This window comes from Rosa chinensis, chromosome 5 (genome assembly GCF_002994745.2).
Source record: "Rosa chinensis cultivar Old Blush chromosome 5, RchiOBHm-V2, whole genome shotgun sequence".
NCBI lineage: Eukaryota > Viridiplantae > Streptophyta > Magnoliopsida > Rosales > Rosaceae > Rosa > Rosa chinensis.
The window spans coordinates 78,289,434-78,312,035 of record NC_037092.1 but is presented as its reverse complement, the minus strand read 5'-3'; the positions used below and the strand labels follow the sequence as shown (position 1 = coordinate 78,312,035).

At 41.6% G+C, this 22,602-nt stretch overlaps 3 protein-coding genes across 3 annotated transcripts; 1 reads left to right on the top strand and 2 right to left on the bottom strand.

Moving 5' to 3' along the window:
* Positions 1-11,270: 11,270 nt before the first annotated feature.
* On the bottom strand, positions 11,271-14,509 carry LOC112168325 (peroxidase 4). Its single transcript, XM_024305448.2, has 4 exons — positions 14,200-14,509; positions 13,193-13,384; positions 12,874-13,042; positions 11,271-11,975 (listed from the first exon to the last, which is right to left on the bottom strand). Exons 1-4 carry the CDS (start codon positions 14,428-14,430, stop codon positions 11,584-11,586), a joined length of 984 nt encoding a protein of 327 aa, XP_024161216.1. The 5' UTR covers positions 14,431-14,509; the 3' UTR covers positions 11,271-11,583.
* Positions 14,510-18,522: 4,013 nt separating this feature from the next.
* On the top strand, positions 18,523-19,338 carry LOC112166648 (biogenesis of lysosome-related organelles complex 1 subunit 1). Its single transcript, XM_024303522.2, has 3 exons — positions 18,523-18,700; positions 18,808-19,013; positions 19,091-19,338. Exons 1-3 carry the CDS (start codon positions 18,547-18,549, stop codon positions 19,178-19,180), a joined length of 450 nt encoding a protein of 149 aa, XP_024159290.1. The 5' UTR covers positions 18,523-18,546; the 3' UTR covers positions 19,181-19,338.
* Positions 19,339-20,774: 1,436 nt separating this feature from the next.
* Positions 20,775-22,184, bottom strand: LOC112166451 (peroxidase P7). The gene is made up of 3 exons (XM_024303295.2): positions 21,929-22,184; positions 21,621-21,815; positions 20,775-21,503 (listed from the first exon to the last, which is right to left on the bottom strand). The coding sequence occupies exons 1-3, from the start codon at positions 22,139-22,141 to the stop codon at positions 20,949-20,951; spliced, it is 963 nt and encodes a 320-aa protein (XP_024159063.1). The 5' UTR covers positions 22,142-22,184; the 3' UTR covers positions 20,775-20,948.
* Positions 22,185-22,602: the final 418 nt, after the last annotated feature.

The window sequence follows — 22,602 nt, the reverse complement described above, 5'->3', positions numbered from 1 at the left end:
ATTGCGGTCCGGGCTTTATTAAAAATCAAAGGATCCAAGCCCGTCCATATAAAGCGGGCCTTGCGGGCTTTTTCGGGCGGGGCCAGGCTTGGCCTTGCGAGCTGTACATACATGTACATTTGCAAGCATAATTAGCTATAATGGGCCACGCTCAGTGTACCGCCAAGGGTACTAATTCCAACCAAAGGAATGACATACAGATACACCGCCAGGCGGGCTACAACCTCAGCGGTTGATCACCCCCAGATCACCGCCGACGCGCCGCACCAAAGCAGCATCAGAAGCTCCTGAAGCTGGGAACTGAAGCACTTCAGTCCCACATCGAAAGCAAGGAAGAGATCAGCCTCCTCCTCACCTATAAAAGGTTCTTTCCTCTCTCCTCATTAGGGGGGCATTCAATACTTACCTACTGTTACTTTGTCAACATAAGTACATTGACTAACTTAGGCATCAGAGAGTTGAAGACCGCTCAGCGCGGTCTCCCTCTGACGCCCTTTGTATTTTATTTGACAGGTAGCGGAGGCTTTGGGAACACCACAAATGTCGATCCACCCACCGGATTGGCGTTAACAAAGGTTCAGCTACCGCCGAACTTTCAAACGTTAACATTGGCGCCGTCTGTGGGAATCCTTGAACAAAAGGTCATTCCACCACAATCACCATGACTAACGATAGCGGGGGAAACGCTGAAGAGCAGGCAGACCATTCCACCATCCCCCAACCCTCCGACCCAGCTGTAGGCGTCAACCGCGCACTATTCACAACCCCGGCCAACCCCGGCGTCGAGGCAAATCCAAGTAGCAGCCGCCCGCCGGGCCAAGATCTCATCACTATGTACGAGCTGGCACTTGCGGATCTTCATAAGGCAAACAGAGAACGCGAAGAGGAGTGTAAGGAGAAGGCTGAGGCCCAAAGGCAGTTGGCTACGCTGACGTCACGTTTTGATGAATTAAAGAGGACGCTGGGAGCTACCGCCAATCCAGCACAAAGCGAACAGTCACATAGCACCAGGCGTAGTCGACCCGGCGCTGGTGTACTGGTACCAGGGCCAGCCATACCGATGCAAATACCGCTGGAACCACCTGAGTTATTGGGGATGGGACCACCGCCCATCCCCCAACTAATGCTAGAGCAGGAGGGGGAATCACTGCCGCACACCAACCGCTCGGAAGCTAGGACAAGGACTGAAGGCAGTCCGCCTGCGCCAGGGCGCAGGGGTGTCCAGCGGAGTGCTCGTGCTGATTTCGCCAGCGATGCAGCCACCCAGATATTGGAAAGGATGCAACAACTGGAGCAGAGGCTGATCCGGGTGGAGTCGGGCGCCCCAGCGCCAACTCAGAATCCACTTTTCGCTTCCAGACCTGGGCCTTTCACCGCTGCGATTCTGCAAGCTATCAGACCAGCATATGCAAAAACCCCGAAGATGTCGCATTACGGCGGAATGTCTGATCCCTTCGTCCACATGGACACCTTCAAAAAAGTCACCAACAACAAGGGATTTGACGACGCCACCCTGTGCCACTTATTCAGTGAAACATTGGACAGTGAGGCGATGAGTTGGTTTTTCGAGTGTCCGCCAGGGTCCGTTGACTCATTCCATGCACTATCACACGCCTTCCTCTCTCGGTTCATCCTATTGTCCGCCGGACATCACAACACAGGTCAGCTGTTCGGTGTCAAGAAAGGGGCGGACGAATCACTAAAGGCCTTCGTCACAAGGTGGCGGGCGGCAGCGTCTCAGTGCCGTGACCTAGACAAAACAATGGCATTGGCGGCCTTCAGGCAGGGACTCCTCAAAGGGTCATTCCTCTATCACCTCAACTACAATCATCCTAATGCGGTATATGACCGCGTCATGAGTGAGGCGGTCATCCATGCCCAGGCGGAATTCCTCACATATGGAGAAACCCCACCGCCACCAGCAACTCCAACAAAGTCAACACAGCCATCCCCCAGTCGTCAGGAAGCCACTAACAAGACCCCATCAGCACCTCTAACTGACAAGAAGAGGGAGTGGCAGCAGGGCCACCACCAGAACAAGCGGCAGAGCTCCAACTGACAAGTACATTATTGTTTCCATCAACTACAGTAGCAAGTGGATAGAGGCGGAGCCACTGACGACAATAACTACCGCCAAGGTAATTCACTTCCTTTGGAAGAACATCTACTGCCGCTATGGTGTCCCACATACAATCATTACAGACAACGGCACGCAATTCAACAACAAGGAACTTATCTCCTTCACCGCCAACTTGAGCACCAAATTGAGTTTTGCATCTGTCGCCCATCCCCAAACCAACAGCCAGGTTGAAGCAGCAAACAAGATAATTAAGAAATTGCTAAAAAAGAAGCTCGACGACGCCAAGGGTCTATGGGCGGAGAAACTTCCAGAAGTTCTATGGGCCATCCGGACAACTCCAACCTCCGCCACCGGCGAAACACCCTTTTGTATGATGTTCGGAACAGAGGCTGTCCTACCTGTTGAGGTAACTCAACCTACCGCTAGGGTCGAAGGGTACCGCCCAGAGACCAACAGCGACGGCATCAACCTGGACCGGGACCTCCTAGAAGAGAGAAGACACAAGGCTCACTTGCATAACTTGCAAAACAAACAGCGAGTATCGCGTTTCTACAACGCCAGAGTCAAGGCCCGGAACCTCCAATTGGGGGACTGGGTAATGAAGCAAGTCATTCCACCGCCAACAAAACTCCGCCCAACATGGGAAGGTCCATACAAAATTGCGGAAGTCGTTAGCCCAAGCACCTTCTACTTAATGGACAAGGATGGCGTCATGTCGACCCACCCTTGGAATACCGAACATCTTCGGTATTACTACAAATAATCATGCCGCTACCCAAGAGCATCTTGACTTAGCTAAATTTTTGTTCAATATTTAGCTAAGGGAAGCTACCCAACGGGTACATCCCCACTTTTGTAAAACGCTGATCAGTCGGCTATCAATGAAACGAGGAATTATTCAAACCATTGTTACCAAGTCTAGCACTGACGGCAACTGGCGACGCTAGCAAGCGTCAGCGGACCACGTCCGCCACGTAGTGCACTTGGACCAATCTTAATTCCTTTAATGTTTCATTGATTGCAAAAGAAAATTCCAAGTTATAAGGCCATATCATAAACCACCAAAATTCGAACCTTCATTTCATACATAAACGGGCTGGGAATTCCCACCCAAAAATGTTTTTTACATCAAAAACTTTAAGCCTCAGCGGCTACATACAAAAAAAAAAAAAGAGAAGTACAGCATCTCAGGGATTGGCTTCAGCCTCTTCACTTTCAGCGTGCGGCGGCGGATGTGCGCGGCTCGTTTGGTCAGACCCCCGGGCAGTTGGACTCGGAGTCTCCATTGTGCCATCTGCTAGAGTGTGGGCCGCCAGGAAAACAGCACGGGACACCTCCGACTGGGTAGGAGGAGTCCGCTGGGAATCACCCGCCGGTCGAGAACCACTCTCTCCGCTCCCCGAGCGAACACCAACTTGGGAAGGGGCCGTACTCTTCGCCGGCAGGATATTCTTCGCTGGCGGGGTCTGCTGAGACAGAGGCACCTCGGGCTGGGACGCCTTCACCCAGACAATAGCGCCTTTCTTTCCCAGCATCTCTACGTTGGCTAGGGCCCCAGCCTTCGCTGCCTCATTCATCGCTTTCTTGTAATCCGCCGACTGTTTGAATGCTTCAACAGCGGCGGTTGCGGCGCGGTCCCCCTCAGCTCTCAGGCGGCCAATCTCACCTTCCAGTTTCTTCACCTCCTCTTTCCCGGCTGCAGACTCCCGCTGCAGGATATCGATCTTTTTGTCCTTAGCGGCCACCCGTTCCTCCAGCAGGGACATGCTTTGCTCCAGCTTGGAGACATGGTTATTTCGTTCCACGTCCCGCTGAATGGCCACTTACAGCTTGCCACGTGCATCTGCAGCATTAGTATCCACCTTTGTCAGGTGGCGCTCCACCTCCAACAATTTATCCCTCGCCTCCGCCAACTCTCTCTCAAGACCCTGGACCTCCTCCCTCAGTTCCCGCTCAACCAGGGGCTGCTTAGACGCCGCCAGGAACATTTCGTGCAATCCGACAGACAAGTGACCGAACGCCGAGCTAAAAGGCGACTGGTCAATGGCAGTTGGGCGTGAAATCCCCGCTAGGCCGCCAAACCCTAGCCGCTCACAGAGGTGGAAAAGGAATTCCCACTCACTGTCTGTCATGAACTCTGGGTACGCGGCGAACGAATCCAGGTCGCTCGCGGGAACCTCTCTCCCCTCGACAGCGGGAGCCTTGAGCGGACCTTGTCGCGCCTTCTTCTGTTGGCGGGCCCCAATGGTCTCCACATCATCCTCCTCTTCCTCATCGGCGGATTCGGGTTGACAACGCTTTCGCTGAAGCACCCGTGTGCTTCCAGCAGCACTAGGCCTCGACTCCCTTGCCAGCTGCTCCGTCCCAGCAGCAGTGCTGGTCCCCGCTCGCTTCCTCTGAGGCCCGCGACGAGTGGCGGGCTCCCTCTCTTTCTGTGGTGCGGCAGTAGTAGACCTCTTCTCCCCACCTGCCACTAGGGCTGGGATTGGGCCCGGCCCGTGTAAAATTTATAGGGCCCGGACCCGGACCGGAATTTTCGGGCCGGGCCTAAATAACATTTTTTCAGTTTTGGGACCGAGTTGGGCCGGAACCGTTTTTTTGGGGCGGGGTTTTCGGGCTTTTCGGGCCCAAAAGGTTTTGAAAAAAAAAAAAACAACAGCAGATCTGTCTCAGATACAAAATAACCACCATCCAAACCCAAATTCGTCAGCCCCCCAAAGCCGCCTAACAACCACCATCCAAAGTCTGGATTTATCTGTACTGATCACTAATCAGTATACAAAATAATCAGTTTATAGCTTGATGTGAACAAGGGTTCTGAGACAACTCAAGGAGGAGAAACCAAAAGCTGCGAGCAAGAAGAGACATGGATGAAAGAGAAAGAATCTCTCTAAAAATCTACAATTGATCTGATGGGAAGGAGAACAAGGAAGAGAAAGAGAAAGAAAAAGAAAAGAGAAAGGAGGGAACTGGGAAGAAGAAGACGAAGACGAAGAAGATAAGAAGAAAGAGAAAGGGGAACTGGGAAGGAGACGAAGAAGAAGAGAAAGAGAAAGAAAAAGAAAAGAGAAAGGAGGGAACTGGGAAGAAGACGAAGAAGAGAAGAAGAGAGAAGGAAAAAATTAATAAAAGGAAGAAAAGGGACAAGAAGAGACAGGAATATCTTGAAAGAAGAGAAAGAAGCGGAGAACGTGTGAATGGAGAACAAAGAAGAGAGAGAATAATAAAATAGTTGTAACAGAAAAAACAAAAAGAATAAAATAGTCAAAGCAATTATACATGAATCGGGCCTTCGGGCTTTTTTTTCTTCTAATTTTAAGGCCCGAGCCCGGCCCGTTATATAATGATTTTGGGGCCGGGTTTTATAAAACTGACAAATTTTTTTAAAGGGCCCGGACCGTTCGGGCCGGTCCCGGGCCGGATCCGGGCCGGTTTTCGGGTTTTCGGGCTAAAATCCCAGCCCTACCTGCCACGCTGCCCCTAGCTTGGGCGACGGGCAGGCCGTCATTGCCAAGGTGGGAGTGATGCGGCATTGGCAGCGTCACTGGAACCTCGGACTGGCTTAACTCCAGCGTTTCCGGATTCACCACCGTCTGCTGAGCCGCCAGCCCGGCTGCATACATCGTCTCCAGGAAATTGTCGATCTCTGCACGGTCCATAGCTTTGGCAAAGGCGTCGCGGCTTCGCGTGTTACCCGGCGGTGTTTCTAAAAAAAAAAAACACAACAGGTTAGCCTGGGACTATAATTGAAGATACAGTGTGACGGGGACTCCTTACCAACGGCACGGGTCAGGCGTAGGTCGACCAGCAACTCCCAACCGATGAGGAGGCAAAAGTCCAGCAGGTTGCGGTTCCGCCAACAGCCTCGGATACGAGTCACGCGGCACTCTTCTGCACGCGTCAAGTTGTAGCGCAAGCTCGCTGCACAAACAAATTGTAATCGTTAGAAGAATACCAAAGATATGGCCAAATGGAAATCGCCAGTTATGTTCGACGAACAACCTCAAATAGGTTGAAACTCCGACTTAATCCTAAACGTCGGCTCCCCCTCGTTGGACCCAACCTGGTATTCCCACCCTGCCGTGGCCACGCAGAAGGTCCCCCGCCAATAGGACATAGAGTCCCTCAAATTCTCGATCAGCTTCGGCGCTTCCACACGCCGACTCAAATTCACCTGCCTCCTACAGCCTTGGCGATTCACATATACCAGTTCGTAGAAGTACAGCAGTTCCGCCACGGTTGGCCCTTCACAACCAGACAGCCGCCACAACGAGTTCAGCGCTAACATCAACCGCCACATGTTGGGACAAATTTGCCCGAACGCAAGGCCGAACTCGCACACCAAAATTTGTAGGTTGGGCACCAGTGGGAGTGTCACTCCTTGGCGGAATATCGCCTCGTGCACGGCGGCAGACCCCCTTGGCAGCATCGATGCCTTCTCGTCCACTATCGGCGGACGCAGCTTTACCACTCCCGGTAAGCGGTACATCCCTTTCAAGTGACGAAGTCTCCGCCGAGCGAAACCCCGCCAGCGGAACTTCTCACTTGCCATCTTTCAAGTGACGAAGTCTCCGCCGAGCGAAACCCCGCCAGCGGAACTTCTCACTTGTCATCTTTCAAGTGACGAAGTCTCCGCCGAGCGAAACCCTGCCAGCGGAACTTCTCACTTGTCATCTTTCAAGTGACGAAGTCTCCGCCGAGCGAAACCTTGCCAGCAGAACTTCTCACTTGTCATCTTCCAAGTGACGAAGTCTCCGCTGAACGAAACCCCGCCAGCAGAACTTCTCACTTGTCATCTTCCAAATGACGAAGTCTCCGCTGAACGAAACCCCTCCAGCAGAACCTCTCCCTAGCCATCATGCAAGTGGCGTGCCTTCCGCTACACACCTCTGGCGGAACCCCCTTTCATCTTGCAAACTGCATGCTTTGTTCAACGCAATATCGCTCAATAAAGTATCGCCACGCACGTCTACTGGACGTTGTTTCCTGCTGCAGTCAGTGGGGGGATATCCGCCAGCTGCGTATCCCGAGGCCACGCCTCACTCTGACAACGACCGCCACGCGGCGTTACGGTCAGATCGTCCCTATGGGACATGGGGACTTATCAACAGTCTACGACGGCCCTGATCAGGCACGTTGACCCCCGTCACTCGGGTGCTAAGATTGGGTTCGCTACCCAACACCCTCTGCTCCGTGCAGCTCCCCCTAAACGAACAATTTGCCGGCCATCCGGAGGTCTATCTTAGCCGGGGAGTGGGGGACTCCCTGGGGGGCCTAGCAGGGGCCCACCCGAAAGGGTGTAAAGCGTTTGCTCACAAAATCCATGGTTGACAACGCACTGACGCTAATTATGCTCCCGCAAAGTCTAGCGAAAGAGAACGCTTCAAACCGCCAAGCAACTCCCCAACCAAGATTGCCCTCCTTGACTGGGGACTTGGGGGACTTGTACATACATGTACATTTGCAAGCATAATTAGCTATAATGGGCCACGCTCAGTGTACCGCCAAGGGTACTAATTCCAACCAAAGGAATGACATACAGATACACCGCCAGGCGGGCTACAACCTTAGCGGTTGATCACCCCCAGATCACCGCCGACGCGCCGCGCCAAAGCAGCATCAGAAGCTCCTGAAGCTGGGAACTAAAGCACTTCAGTCACACATCGAAAGCAAGGAAGAGATCAGCCTCCTCCTCACCTATAAAAGGTTCTTTCCTCTCTCCTCATTAGGGGGGCATTCAATACTTACCTACTGTTACTTTGTCAACATAAGTACATTGACTAACTTAGGCATCGGAGAGTTGAAGACCGCTCAGCGCGGTCTCCCTCTGACGCCCTTTGTATTTTATTTGACAGGTAGCGGAGGCTTTGGGAACACCACAAATGTCGATCCACCCACCGGATCGGCGTTAACAAAGGTTCAGCTACCGCCGAACTTTCAAACGTTAACACGGGCTTTATTTATAAATAAATATTTAAAGACACAAGTTTTTTTTTTTTTAATCAAGCTTTGGAAATTCAATGGATAATGATCAAATACAACCAAAGATAACAATCTATATAACTATATTGTACCCAAAAAAATCTATATTTATATATAGATACTATTTTGTTGATAAATAAATTTTTAAATACACTAATTTTTTATAAATCTATATTTATACACCATACACTCCAAAGAGCTACATATAGCAATTCAAAGAAAATGAGAAACCGACCGTTGGATGAGTTTATTACAATAAATTATGAGTGTGGTAAAAAATTTAGCCAATTTCACCATATTTTTGAATCCGATCGGATTGGTCAACCGTAGTCACTTATATGTTTTATTGGTTGACCGATGGCGTGGCAACCGCGAAACGTGCTTATTTTTTCACATCACGTTTGTATATATTCCATCGATGGATGTGCGTGGACATAAGATAAAAAAAAATTAATTTTAATTACAAACACATTGGACTATACCAATTTTATTCCTAAAGTTATATGACTTATACATTGCATTTAAATTGTTTAGGTTCATTCTAAAGCAACCATGAAGTGGAAAATGAATTCGGAGAAACCAACCGCTTGATGGAGAGATTGTAATGTTTTATGGTGGTTGTAGAAAATCCAGCCAATTTGGTTCACGTTTCGAATTCGATCAACTAGGTCAAACGTAGTTACTCTTATAAACCTATATTTATATATCATACACTCCAAAGAGCAACCCCTATCAATTCAAAGAAAATGGAAAAACTGACCGTTGGATGAGTTTATTACAATAAATTATGAGTGTGGTAAAAAATTTAGCCAATTTCACCATATTTTCGAATCCGATCGGATTGGTCAACCATAGTCACTTATATGTTTTATTGGTTGACCGATGCCGTAACAACTGTGAAACGTGCTTATTTTTTTACATCACTTTTGTATATATTCTATCAATGGATGTGCGTGGACATAAGATAAAAATAATTAATTTTAATTACAAACACATTGGTCTGTACCAATTTTATTCCTAAAGTTGTATGACTTATACATTGCATTTAAATTGTTTAGGTTCATTCTAAAGCAACCATGAAGTAGAAAATGAATTCGGAGAAACCAACCGCTCGATGGAGAGATTGTAATGTTTTATGGTGATGGTAGAAAATCCAGCCAATTTGGTTATCGTTTCGAATTCGATCAACTAGATCAAACGTAGTTACTCATATAAATCTATATTTATATATCATACACTCCAAAGAGCAACCCCTATCAATTCAAAGGAAATAGAAAAACCGACCGTTGGATGAGTTTATTACAATAAATTATGAGTGTGGTAAAAAATTCAGCCAATTTCACCATATTTTTGAATCTGATTGGATTGGTCAACCGTAGTCACTTATATGTTTTATTGGTTGACCGATGCCGTGACAACTGCGAAACGTGCTTATTTTTTCACATCATGTTTGTATATATTCCATCAATGGATGTGCATAGACATAAGATAAAAAAAATTAATTTTAATTACAAACACATTGGTCTATACCAATTTTATTCCTATAGTTGTATGACTTATACATTGCATTTAAATTGTTTAGGTTCATTCTAAAGCAACCATGAAGTAGAAAATGAATTCGGAGAAACCAACCACTCGATGGAAAGATTGTAATGTTTTATGGTGGTTGTAGAAAATCCGGCCAATTTAGTTCTCGTTTCGAATTCGATCAACTAGGTCAAACGTAGTTACTCTTATAAACTTATATTTATATATCATACACTCCAAAGAACAACCCCTATCAATTCAAAGAAAATGGAAAAACCGACCGTTGGATGAGTTTATTACAATAAATTATGAGTGTGGTAAAAAATTTAGCCAATTTCACCATATTTTCGAATCCGATCGGATTGGTCAACCGATATGTAGAATATATATATATATATATATGCACATATTTTATATAGAAGTATAATAGTATAAGAACTTCCACACGCGCGCGCGCACACACACACACACACACACACACACACATATATATATATATATATATCTCTATATACACACACACATATATATTAATATATATATATATATATAAACACACACACACATATATGATATATTGATATATATATATATATATATATCTATATATATATATATATATCTATATCTCTCTCCCTCTCTCTCTCTCTATATATATATAAACACACACACACACACATATATGATATATTGATATATATATATATATATATATCTATACATATATATATATATCTATATGACTATATATATAATATCTATATAAACACACACACAAATATATATCTATATGTGTCTATATATATATATATATATATAGTTATAAACACACACACACACACATATAGATATATCTATATATATAACACACACACACATACATATATATATATATATATATATACAGATTTTATCTAAAGCGGAAATTAACCTGCGAAGTTCGAATTTTTGATCACTTTTTGGTCGCATATCCATATATTGACAGTTCAGTTTTTAGGTACTACTGTATAGATCATCTCTGAAAATTTTCAGTCAAATTGATGATCGTTAAAGTATCTAACTCGCTTAAACCAATGGACGGACTAAATCTGTCAACCTGAACCGTACTAGCTTTAAGGCAATTATTAATGTCTTAACGATCATCATTTTGGCTGAAAATTTGCAGAGACGATCTATATACTAGTACCTAAAAACTGAACGGTCGAGATGTGGATATGCGACTGAAAAGTGACCCAAAACTCGAATTTCACACCTTAATTTTCAAAGCGGAGCTCCGCTCTAGATAGGATCTGTATATATATATATATATATATATATATATATATATATATATATATATATATATAAACACACACACACACACATATATATATAAAATATTTTGCGGGCTTTTACGGGCCGGGCCTGGTTTTTGCGGGCCTCCATTGGCCCACCAAGGCGGGCTTTTGCTGGTTTTTTGACGGACCGGGCCGGGCCAAAAGCCCTGCGGGCCTGTGGGCCTCCATCGGCCCACTTGATCCGCGGGCTTTTTGATGAGGCCTACTGCTGTTCCTTTGTTTGTTGGAGCAGCTGCTGCTGTGTTCTCTGTTTCTTGTTAAGTGAAGTATCTTTTCAGCCAAAAAAAAGGTAGGAAGCTTGGGTTATTTCATGGCCTTAATCAATGAAAAGGTTTTGCACACAATTACTAGGAAGCAAATTCACTGCCACTGTGCCACATGTACATGTACTTCTGCTTGCCGCAGAAAATTCTACAATAGATTGTATCTTTGTATCTCATGATATTTTTATTCTCTAAAATGATTAAAAAGATTAGCTATAGCTAAACTTCATTTCACAAACTCAGACCAAAAAAAAAAAAACTTATTTCACACACACACTCCATCTCGTAATTAAGTTCGAAGTCATAAGAACTATATATATGCCAATTAATTTGCGGGCTAATTAATCAATCACAGCTTTAGCTTGCAATTGATTCTCCATCTCCATGTCCAAGATTAATTGGGCTTCCTACAGTTTTTTCTAATCTCACCCCGAGACCCAGTGAGTGGTTTATTATCTCCCATCTTGATCATTGCCTTAACAAAGTCAGAATTGAACGTATTTGCACTGGCGCTGTATGTTTTAACCAATGAGTCTGTGGATCCACCATTGAACAGTATTTGATCAGAGTGGAGGAGACCCTTCTTGTTGATGAGGTTCTGGAAGTATTTAGGGTCGAAGCTATTTGGAGTTTGAGTGTCAAGAGGTGCAAGGTTGTTGTCTCCTGAGCCAGTGGTTGATGGGCAACTGTTCTGCCTGGTCTTTGCAAATGAAGCATCGATGTTGGTTTCGTTGTATATGCGTGTTCTGAAACTTGTACACCTTGCTTTCCCAATTGTGTGAGCTCCTGGAATAATCATGTAAAAGCAATTGCGCTATTAATAGTTTGGAATATCATCATATTTTGACAGAAGCATTTCTAGGACTTGCTTGGTAGCTAATACTTAATTCCATATATTTTAGATTGCAACAACGTATTTAGACTAGGTAAAAAACACAAAGCCCTTGAATTTTAACAAAAGATTTCTATATGCTTCATCACTTCTAATCAAGGTTCTAAAAAACGCTAGGCGCTAGTCGGGCGGTGACTCAGGGACTAGCGCCTAGGGGCCTAGGCGGGGACTAGGCGGTTTTTTTTAATTTAATTTTTAAATTATTTTAATGACATATAATAATATAAATGACAATATTTAAAGTCTAAAAATTAATTATAAATATAAAAATAGTCAAAATATAGAATAAATTAGGGTTTATGACCGCCTAGGCCCCACCTAGCACCGCCTAGCACCACCGCTTAGCCCGCCTAGTCCCCGCCTAGCCCGCCTAGTAGCCCAGCGCCTAAGGGAAACACCTAGGCCAAAATCGGAGCGGTTCCTTGCCGCCTAGGCGGCCGTTTTTTAGAACATTGCTTCTAATAAATTAAAGCGCTACCAAACACAAACAATGTCGGGAAATTCTAGTGCAGTGGTGGGTATCTCATACCCACATTTACAAAAGTGAGAACAAATTTTATTGTCAAAGTTGTACTTTGAGTCCTAATTTGTGTAATCTTAGTTCTAACAATGTCAAACAAAAGTTTAATCAAGTTCAAATTTATGATAGTCTAACAAAATGACATGCATGTTTTGTTTTATTTGAAGAACATAAATAACATAACATGTCAAATTATTCAAACCATAACATATTAGATTGTTGCAAGAGATGAAGTTTCTCCGAAAGAGGAGATACGCTGACAGATGATTTACCAGATAAAGCAACCATGTCTCTTGTAGAGAGGCCTACAGCTTGGAACCTAGTGATGAGGTTGCTTAGGGTAGATGTGGGAGGAGGGATGACACCACTATTGGCAGCAGCAAGGCTTGTAGTCTTGGCATCTCTTCTTCCAAGTTTAACATTCCAGCTTGGCCCTCCAAGCTGCAGCAATTTGAAGCAAACTAAAAGTTTAATCTAGTGTTAATTAAGAGAACTCAGATCCTTAATTATTATATATGTTGGATATTATTCTGTCTAATTAATTAGCATCTAATTAATTTCCTCATGTGTTTTTGTGGAAGATTAACTCACAATCACAACGGAGTCTCGAGCGGCAATGGTAAGGATATCAGCACACGAAACGACGCCGGGGCATGCTTTTTCGACCCGGGTTTTTATCTTATCAATGACTTCAAATCCCCTAATTGAATTATTGTTGGGACCTGCTGTCTTCTCACCAGTGAAAGAAGAAGTGTCGTCTAGGAGTACAGACCCATCACAACCCTGTTATCAATATATTAAGCATAATCTTAATTATTAGTTACTTTAACAAATAAGTAAACAAACATATTAATTTCAATTTGTTCATGCATGAAGCTTGAAAAGTCTACATGCATGAGGTTGGTGTTATTATTTTTTCAAGAAAAAGCTAAAGATGATGTTGACAATGCTGAGCTTTTAGGCTTTCTTGATTTTCAAACAACTTTAGTACCTTTTTCCATATACCAATACATGCATATGTCTTAAAGCTGAATGCTTCTAATCAGCCTATTCGAGATTACTGCAAATGTTACAACTTTCAAGGCGCATTAGCCCCTGGCTCATAAATAGTATTTAATCGGACGTCAGTAGGTTGGGTCGCAAATACAAAAGCACCAAACTATTTACACCGATCGAGTGTACGTTTTTTTGGCACAAAGGTAAAATTTTGTTCTTGATGATCCTAAATTATTGTAGATGTGACACCATGATTAGATAAGAAGAGCTAAAGTGAGACAGTTTCTGCGATATATTTAACATTATTTCCGTCCATGTTATAAACATATAACAAATAAGTGCATGACTAAATTAAATTAGTTAATTGTCAATTTTAATTAGGGATCTATTTTTGGTCTAAAAAAATAAAATTAAGGATTATATGTAACGTGACATTAATCAAACATGCCTGATATATTTCATTTTCGTTATAAGAAACCAGTGACTTTATATCCACTACCATTTTGCTAGAGCTAGGTAAGAAGTTTGTGTATAAAAACAGTTTGAAGACGTCTAAATCAACAGATATATAGTTAACTAGAGAGAAATTTGGTAGAAATTACATTGACGAAGCAGTCATGGAAGTGAAGGCGAAGGAGAGAAGCCCCCATGCGATTTTCCTTGGAGATCGCGGACTGTACAACGGACTTGACAGTGCTGAAAACCTTAGGGCAGCTTCCCGAATAGAAATTCGTTGAGAGTTGAGCAGAAGATCTCCCTGTGAAACCAGCAAGAATACCCAAAGTGACAATGACCACTACGGAACAGAAAGAAAATCTTGTAGATGAAGCCATTGTTTTCAAAACCAATAACGGTAGTGGAAAGAGTGTGTTTAGTTGGAAAATATGGTGGTGGAATAGAAGTATATATAGGGGAAGAAGGACGGAGATGGAGGGGTTGGCACTGGCAGGTTACCTAATCCGAAAGACTAGTATTATATTGCATTGCATGCCATTTATTTTTTGTTTTTGGGTACAATTTCATGCCAATATTCGTTTCTACGTATAGTTATTAAATAAAAGTAGAACCAAGAAATTTATTGATTGAATAAGGAAGAATACAGGGCATGCCCCAAAACGTTTAGCTAGGCTAAATGAACTAAGTAGGACGGTCAAATTAATTACAGCTCCAATTTGTCAAATCATTCAGGGTCCACTCAGTTTTGTCTTCGAAACTTTCTAGGGTTCTGGGTGAGAAACCCTGCAGGGCATATGGAAAGATCAATTCAATATCTTGCTTTTTCCACCACAGAATCGATTGGTTCTTTTTTGGTCGAAGTATGTTCGATCCAAAACAGTGGATAGGACGTGAAATCAAATTATTAATATGGAAAACGATGTTGTAAAAGTCTCGCAATGAGATGAACGATTCAGCATTAGCTAGAATTGTCAATAATTCTCGATGATAAGGGAAACTGGGGAAAGAAAATTGAGAATTTCCAGGCTGCCCCATTCTATACAGAAACTTCCAATCTGCTTTAATGCGAATATGACTAAAGTAACTGTGAAGACCTTTCTCACTTCAAGTTGTGTATGTGCTTTCCCTATATTATAGCGAGAGATTATTCAGAGTACCGCCGTGCACTTGCACCAACATAAATGAATGGTTAGATTACATTAAATACACTTTTTGTTTATTAAAAATAAAGTTAATAATAAATATCAAGGGTTGAGATTATTTTATAAGCGTTGGGTCACTTACACCGTCGGTGCATAGAATAATTTCCAATACTGTAGCTCCTTTAGAATGGTAAAACCAGCAATATTAATAGAGAAACTAAGAAACAAAAGATCTCTTCTAGAAAATGAATTAAAGGATCATTAAACTAGATTAACATATACCTTCACAACCTAACCTATCTGTTCAAAAGAATGGGCAATACTAGCTGGCTAGAATTTTCTATTGGGACTAGAAAGATTTAGGGTTTTATTGGTTTAATGAAGACATTCCCTCAAGAAAAGAAAATTTTACCTAGAAATTTAACCTTTGTTCATTTATTATGTACATTTTCATACTATAATGAGAATAAGTACACAGTAAATAAGGTGGAGGATTCAGTGCACTGACGTGCACTTGCACCAACATAAATAGATGGTTAGATTATATTAAATACACTCTTAGGTTATTAATAAAAATATTAATTAAAAATATCAAGAGTTGAGATCATTTTATAAGTGTTGGACTGTTGGGTCATTTGCACTGTCGATGTATAGAATAATTTTCCAGTAAATATAAGACCTAAAGATATGAAATTTGTGCATGCATATTCAAATGAATTTTTGTTAAAATTAACATTGTAAATATTGAATACAAGTTAAACATCAACTAGGCATTACTTTTTAGATGATATTGCTGGCTACTATAGGTTTGATATATATACCAATTATTGGCGAGTACTATACTTGGTGGTTCCAGCTATGAGCTATGGTTTGAAATGGACATTTTATCAGTTTCTACTTTCGATCGATCGACTGTGAAAATATTTACAATGCAATTGCCATTTGTGGTAATTAATCATATGGATCCCAAAAATCTTCATTGACGCGAACGTAATAATATTATAGTACAAGTACGTCATACCGTTATTAATAGCTAGGTTTGATTGGATACGAGTTGCAATGGTTCCAATTAAGCATCCTATATATAGCTGTAGTTAGGTCGCTGGGATCAATCTTTATTTCAAATCCATCAACAATTTAAAGTTAGGTGTGCCACGCAAAACAAAAATCAGAAACAGTACTGCAGATTGATCTTGCTGGACTCTCACTCTCACGTAATCGATCTTTCTCGTGTAGTTTTTCTATCCAAATGCACAGGGGCGGAATCAGGATTTGAAACTTGGGGGGGGGGTCCAAATATAAAACATGAGATATAAAAAATAATAATGTTAATTTTAAGAAATCCGACGCACATTATTAAATTTCATAATAATAAAACAATTGAACAAATTAGACATCAATGATAATTTATTACAAAATATCTAAACCTAAGCAACATTTCTATACTTCTTATTATAAATTGAGTAATTAATACACATTAAGTATTGTTAGTTTTAAATTATTTCTTTATTTTTTTCTCTACTTCTTGCTGCATGAATTAAGGCAAGTATTGAATTAAGGCAAGTCTTATATAGTTTTATGAGGTATATGTAGTTAATTAAGTGAAGATTAGATAAATGGTCGGGACCCCTACATGATATAAGGTATTTCCGCCCCTGAAATGCAATCGAGCTCATTCATTGACATGAGACAGTCACAGTTCACTCAAACTTCATACTGTGCATAAAAACAAACCTGTCAAAAGCTGTACTGCAGGCGCGGAAGTTTTCCTTTGATCCAATGAAGGCATTTCATTCATATAGAAAAAATTGTTACAAGTTAAAAGTTAGCTGGAGCCACTATTGCCAACTTGTAATTTATCTTCTATCGTCCAAGGAAACGAAAAAGGAGCTACATACTCTCCATCACACCACAACACTGAAAAAGACTCAATCCAATTGCAACAATGGAGACTCAAAAACCGACAAAGTGCCAGCACAAGTGGTACAGGGCCGTTGGTATACCATCCAGATCATGACTATAAACCCGGGAGGTACATGTGTTTGAGTCAACTCCACCTTCTGCTAAGTGAATACTCGAGATAGATTTGGATATAATCCGACATCACTCATTAGCGATGTTTTGTAGTTAAAATACTCTTACATAAAAGCCGTCTTCTTGAAGGGTTGCTTTAGTAAATAGTTATACCAAGCTTAAAAACACGTGCATCATAGTACATCAGTCAAAATTTAAAAGAACCTTCAAAGGTTACTCGTAGTCACTTCAAACAGAATAAAGATGAGGCTAGTCCAGAAACTGACCAACTTATGAATGTTTAATTACGCATAGAATATTGTATAGAGATCTATATATGTTGCTAGGTTTATAATTAGTGTACGTGTTGCAAAATATGCAGCCACACTAATTTGAAACTTGCAAGTTTTCGAAAGATGCTTTATAATCGAAGTTTGGTCATTTCCGCGATGAGTCATGATTTATGACTCAACAAGGTGCAATGAATCAATATTCGCTCTTTTCTTATATGTTATGAGGGGAATAAGTTATTGTATGATATGAGTAATATATAGCCGGGATAATATTATCTTCTTAAATGGAAAAAATAAAAATTGAAAGAGCATGCTTTAGTTATGCTCTTACAAATACATCAACCTCTTTTATTTTTTTATATAAAAAATAATAATTATGTTAGTCTTGTTTAACAGTTTACGCACACACTTTTCATAACAGATTAACAGGTAAAATTTTGTATTATGATTTATAGTTTATATCTAGTTGATTATATTTATTGAGTGGATCATAACAAGTCTGATTGAATCAAGAACAAATGTGGTTAGACTAATTACTACATTCACAAAGAGCTCCTCTAGCTGTAAGAGTCGATGGAGAACAAAGTGCTGCTAATAGTCTAGTCCTAAACTAAAAACTTACAAACGAAGAACATAATTGAATATGCTTTATGTTCTAACATGTTCATAGCGTGCATTACAATCCTAGCTATTGAAGTTTGATGCTCAATTTCAAACACATAGCTTCGACTACAGCAACAAACCTAACCAACAAACCTACTAGAGCTCCGACTTCAAGCAATCATCTTTAGACTTTTCATGCAGCTAGCCGCCTTCCCTACCAGAAAATCCCTTTCGACTGCTTTAATTTAAGAGTATCCAACACGTTATCTTTGACTTTTCTTCTCCGATTATTGACCTCTGCCTAATCAATGGGCCGCAACAAATCATCTCCCATCTAAACCCATCCCCAATAAACGGGCCTGCCTAACAATTGGGTCGGCCCATAAACGAAATGGATTAAAGTGTTTCCGACGGGACCGTTTGGTCCAGACTCGACTGAGCTATGTACACGCAATCTTCTCTTCCACTCGCCCAAGTCGGCGTGCCGTCGACGTCGTCATTCTCGCCGGAGCCGGAACCAGGTAGCATAGAAGACGCTCTGCTCCAATTGATCCAGGACCACCACCACAACTCCCTCAAGCTTCGCGAACGCACAGGTTGGTCACTACTCAATTCCCCCCAATTGAAATTTCCCAAATCGGTCGGTCACTGAAATTAGGGTTCCAGTTAGTGTTAATTAGATTTTTTGATTGAATTGAAGCAGATAGGGCGAAGAAGGACGCGATCAAGAAGGCGGCGCGTGCTGCGGAGCTGATGGTGGAGGCGGTGAACGGCGGCGTGCAAGAGTCGTTCGTAAACGAGAAGCGAATCGAGCTTGAGATTCGGGCTTTGGCGGCCACCATTACCCGATTCACCAAGCAAACGGATCAGTGGCTCACCGTCACTCATTCTATGAACACTGCCATCAAGGTAGAGACTTTTCATTTTTTATTTATTATTATTATTTTTCCCGATTTTGTTGTGATGTGGTTTGTTTTGTGTAACAGGAAATTGGGGACTTTGAGAATTGGATGAAGATCATGGAGTTTGATTGTAAGAGCATCACTGCAGCTATACACAATATTCACCAAGCTTGAGACTTAAAAGAGTGTGAGCAAGTTGTTTCAGCCATGTAATTTCTGATCATCTTCTCTGTATTTTGTAAAGCATTTTCAATCCTTGAACTAGATGCATTTTCAATCCGTGTATGAACGATTATAATGGAAGTGAAATTGTATCAATTCCTACGATCCAATTGGGGCTTATTTCTGAATCCTACAATGTTTAGGAGATGTTGAGTTCTAGCAAAAAGTCCCTGAGGGGGTTCCATCATTCCTACCGACCCTCGTTGGTCTAAATTAGGGATATGTATAACAATTCAAGTTGTTATTACCTACTTCATCTGAATCACAGTTGACATGGGAGTTGCCAGCCTATCGAAATCTCAACTAGATGTTAAATGCATTGTATTTGTAGCTTTCAACATGTCATATGAAAAGGAAGTAGAAGGAAAATGTCAAATGTATAAATATATCAGAAACTCAAATTGAACATTATACCATGGAGTAGCTGTCTTTTGTTTGTGTCCAATTTCAATGTCAACTTCTAAGGATCGGAATTACGTTGAAATAATCAAGAACCAAGGAAAGAAGTTTCCCACGTCTGCAAATTTTGAATGGGATTTGGATTTCGGTTCTAATGCAGTAATCTTCCATCTGAATTCACCATCGACTCCCCAGTAAGACTTGGTCTATAAACGGTGTTGTTGACCTGGATATCATTATGTTCTAGTCTTATAACAATATAATGTAGGAGTCCACCTAACCATTTTCTAATTAGTGTGTTGCCCTGGCCTCTTGGATATGGTCATAGTGAGAAATCTTCTTTTGCAGATTGTGTGAGGAACAAGAAGCGGGATTCTGTATAAACTATTCATCTTTGTCTTCTTCCCGAAATAGACATTAAAAGTTGGCGCAAGCACCGGAGTCTTACTGATTAATTTAACCTAGTCAAGCTGGATCATGTTCAATCAGTTGGAGGTGTTTGCCATTTAAGAAAGTGTCAAGTGTTTTCAAGTTTCTGAAGCCTTGCAAGCTAAGGTAACGGTGGATATAAAAATGGACCTGTACTTAAATAGATCTAGGGATTTTAATCACAATCATTAGTGAACTTCTGGAGAAAATTTAGTTCTTTCATAAAATTGGAATTTTCTGCTAGGCTTTTCTAACCGACAAAACTAGCCAAGCGTTTCCTGGGAGAAAATTTTGGCAGAGAACCAGTGTATTTACAAGTCATATTCACAATAAGTCTATAACAGATCATGTTATTTATGAAAGAGACGTCATATAAGCCAGTTATATGTGAGGACCTTAGTGTTGTTTTGAAGACTTGCAGGGATTCAACACTTTGTTGAGTTTGTAAGGACATCTTAGTTTCTAATGATCTATATACTTCATTTTGTGTAAATGCGAGTAACAATGTGCAACAGCTTTATACCTTTGAAATCTTTGCTTCGCTAGATATACACGAATTTCATATATGTTGTAGCATGAGATTTACTTCTTTTCTAGCTCAACTCTGTATTTCATTTTCTAAATCCCATACGGTGTGCCTTAAACCCATCATATAAGTTGATGAGAATTTAATGTAGGCTTTTAGATTCAAAATGGAAAAAAAATAATGAAGAGAGAATGGTATTCACATTCACAGTGTACTTGGAATTTCAAAGAGAGCTTTTACAATTTTATTATTGAACTAGAATCAAGATAGTTTGCCTTTTGGGTACATAACAAGATTACACAATCATGAACACCAAGATGATAGAATACTCAAAATAGTTTGTTGTCTGAGGATATGTTTTTGTTATCAATTAATCTTCCTACAGTTGAGTCTCACTTCACCAGCATTTCCAGTAAGAGGCTTTATATTACCCATCTTGATCATTGAAGCAGAAAAGTCCTTCCAAAAATCAGATGGGCTCACGCTGTAGTGTTGCACCAGCTTATCACTGTCACTCCCATCGCCCTTGAACAACTCTTGATCAGAGTGAAGGAGACCCTTTGATTTCAACAAGGAACTAAAATACACTGTATCAAATTTCTTTGTGGTTGCATCGAGTGGCTGTAAGTTGTTATCTCCACCATTTGACGGGCAGCTTCGTTTAGCAGAAGCTGCAAATTTGGCGTTTATGTTGGTGTCATTGTAAATTCTAGCTCTGAAGGTAGTGCAGCGAGCAAGTCCAATGGTGTGAGCAGCTGAGAGGAGTACTAAGTCTTTGAGGTCAAGACCATGAGATTGGAAGTTAGATAGAAGCTGTGAGAAGCTGAAAAATGGGGGAGGCAGGTTCGTGTTCGCATCATTTGTGCTTGCTGTTGTTGCATCTCTTCTGCCCAGTTGGACATTGTACTCAGGACCTCCTAGCTAAAATGCACACACAGAAATATCATTAAGCTTTCCATTTCTGGGATTCAGTTCAATCTCTCTTAATACAAATGATAGTGTGCATGGTATCAAGAGGTGAAAAATGCTTGCACTCACAAGGTATACAGAATCACGAGCTGCAACGGCTAATATATCAGCGCATGAGACAACACTACCCTTACAAGCTTTGTCGACAGCTGCTTTGATCTGGTCAATCACCTGGAATCCTCTGATTGAGCCGGCATTTGGTCTGGCTGTCTTCTCACCAGTGAATGTCGAAGTGTCATCTAGCAGAACTGATCCATCGCAACCCTGCAGTAGTCAACAGTATATAAACATGAATAAATGTCATGATAATATAATGTTAGGAACTGTGGATCGAATTAATTTGTTACAATAAAGTGTTCATTCCGAGTTAAACTTACGTTAACAAAGCAATCGTGGAAGTGCAAACGCAGTAGAGAAGCTCCCATACGCGGTTCATTTCTGACAGCTTGACGGACAATTTTTCTGATGGCTGGAAGTGCCTGAGGACACACTTTGTTGTAGAAGCCAGCACTTAGTTGTGCAGACGATGGTGTTATAACAATGGCAGCTAAAACTATAATACAGACTAGGAAAGATCGAAGAGAAGCCATGGCAAGTTCTTTTGTATTGCTGGTGAATGAGTATTGAACATCCACGAGTTTGAGTTTATATAGACGGAAACTGACCAACTTGTTAATTTTAATCAGTATCTCTTCATATAAAATAATTTGCTGGTTTGATTTTGTGTAATGATCAAAATAGAGCCTGTTAATATATGTATAGACCAGTTCCAAGAGACGATTAATTTCCGGTGTGGTGTATTAAGATAATTAGAGTATATAATATGCATGCATCGACTTATTCCACTTTACTTGGTTCAAGCATTAAATCCATTGATCATCCAAACTAAATCCATTGCAAACTAAAATATGTTTATATGATCCATTATTACTTCCCAAAAGACATAATTCTCTTTAAATTGGCCACATGTGCTCCTAGGTGTGGAATTTTCATACCAAAAAAAAAAAAAAAACATGATTTAACTAGTAGTAAACAACCCACTTATATATTG

Coding starts and splice junctions, on each gene's coding strand:
- LOC112166648 (XM_024303522.2), top strand. CDS start 18,547: ATGTACACGCAATCTTCTCTTCCACTCGCCCAAGTCGGCGTGCCGTCG. Junction 18,701..18,807: donor CAAGCTTCGCGAACGCACAG/GTTGGTCACTAC, acceptor GAATTGAAGCAG/ATAGGGCGAAGAAGGACGCG. Junction 19,014..19,090: donor CTATGAACACTGCCATCAAG/GTAGAGACTTTT, acceptor TTTGTGTAACAG/GAAATTGGGGACTTTGAGAA.
- LOC112168325 (XM_024305448.2), bottom strand. CDS start 14,430: ATGGCTTCATCTACAAGATTTTCTTTCTGTTCCGTAGTGGTCATTGTC. Junction 13,043..13,192: donor CTCGAGACTCCGTTGTGATT/GTGAGTTAATCT, acceptor AAATTGCTGCAG/CTTGGAGGGCCAAGCTGGAA. Junction 11,976..12,873: donor AGACATGGTTGCTTTATCTG/GTAAATCATCTG, acceptor TGATTATTCCAG/GAGCTCACACAATTGGGAAA.
- LOC112166451 (XM_024303295.2), bottom strand. CDS start 22,141: ATGGCTTCTCTTCGATCTTTCCTAGTCTGTATTATAGTTTTAGCTGCC. Junction 21,816..21,928: donor TCCACGATTGCTTTGTTAAC/GTAAGTTTAACT, acceptor TGACTACTGCAG/GGTTGCGATGGATCAGTTCT. Junction 21,504..21,620: donor CTCGTGATTCTGTATACCTT/GTGAGTGCAAGC, acceptor TGTGCATTTTAG/CTAGGAGGTCCTGAGTACAA.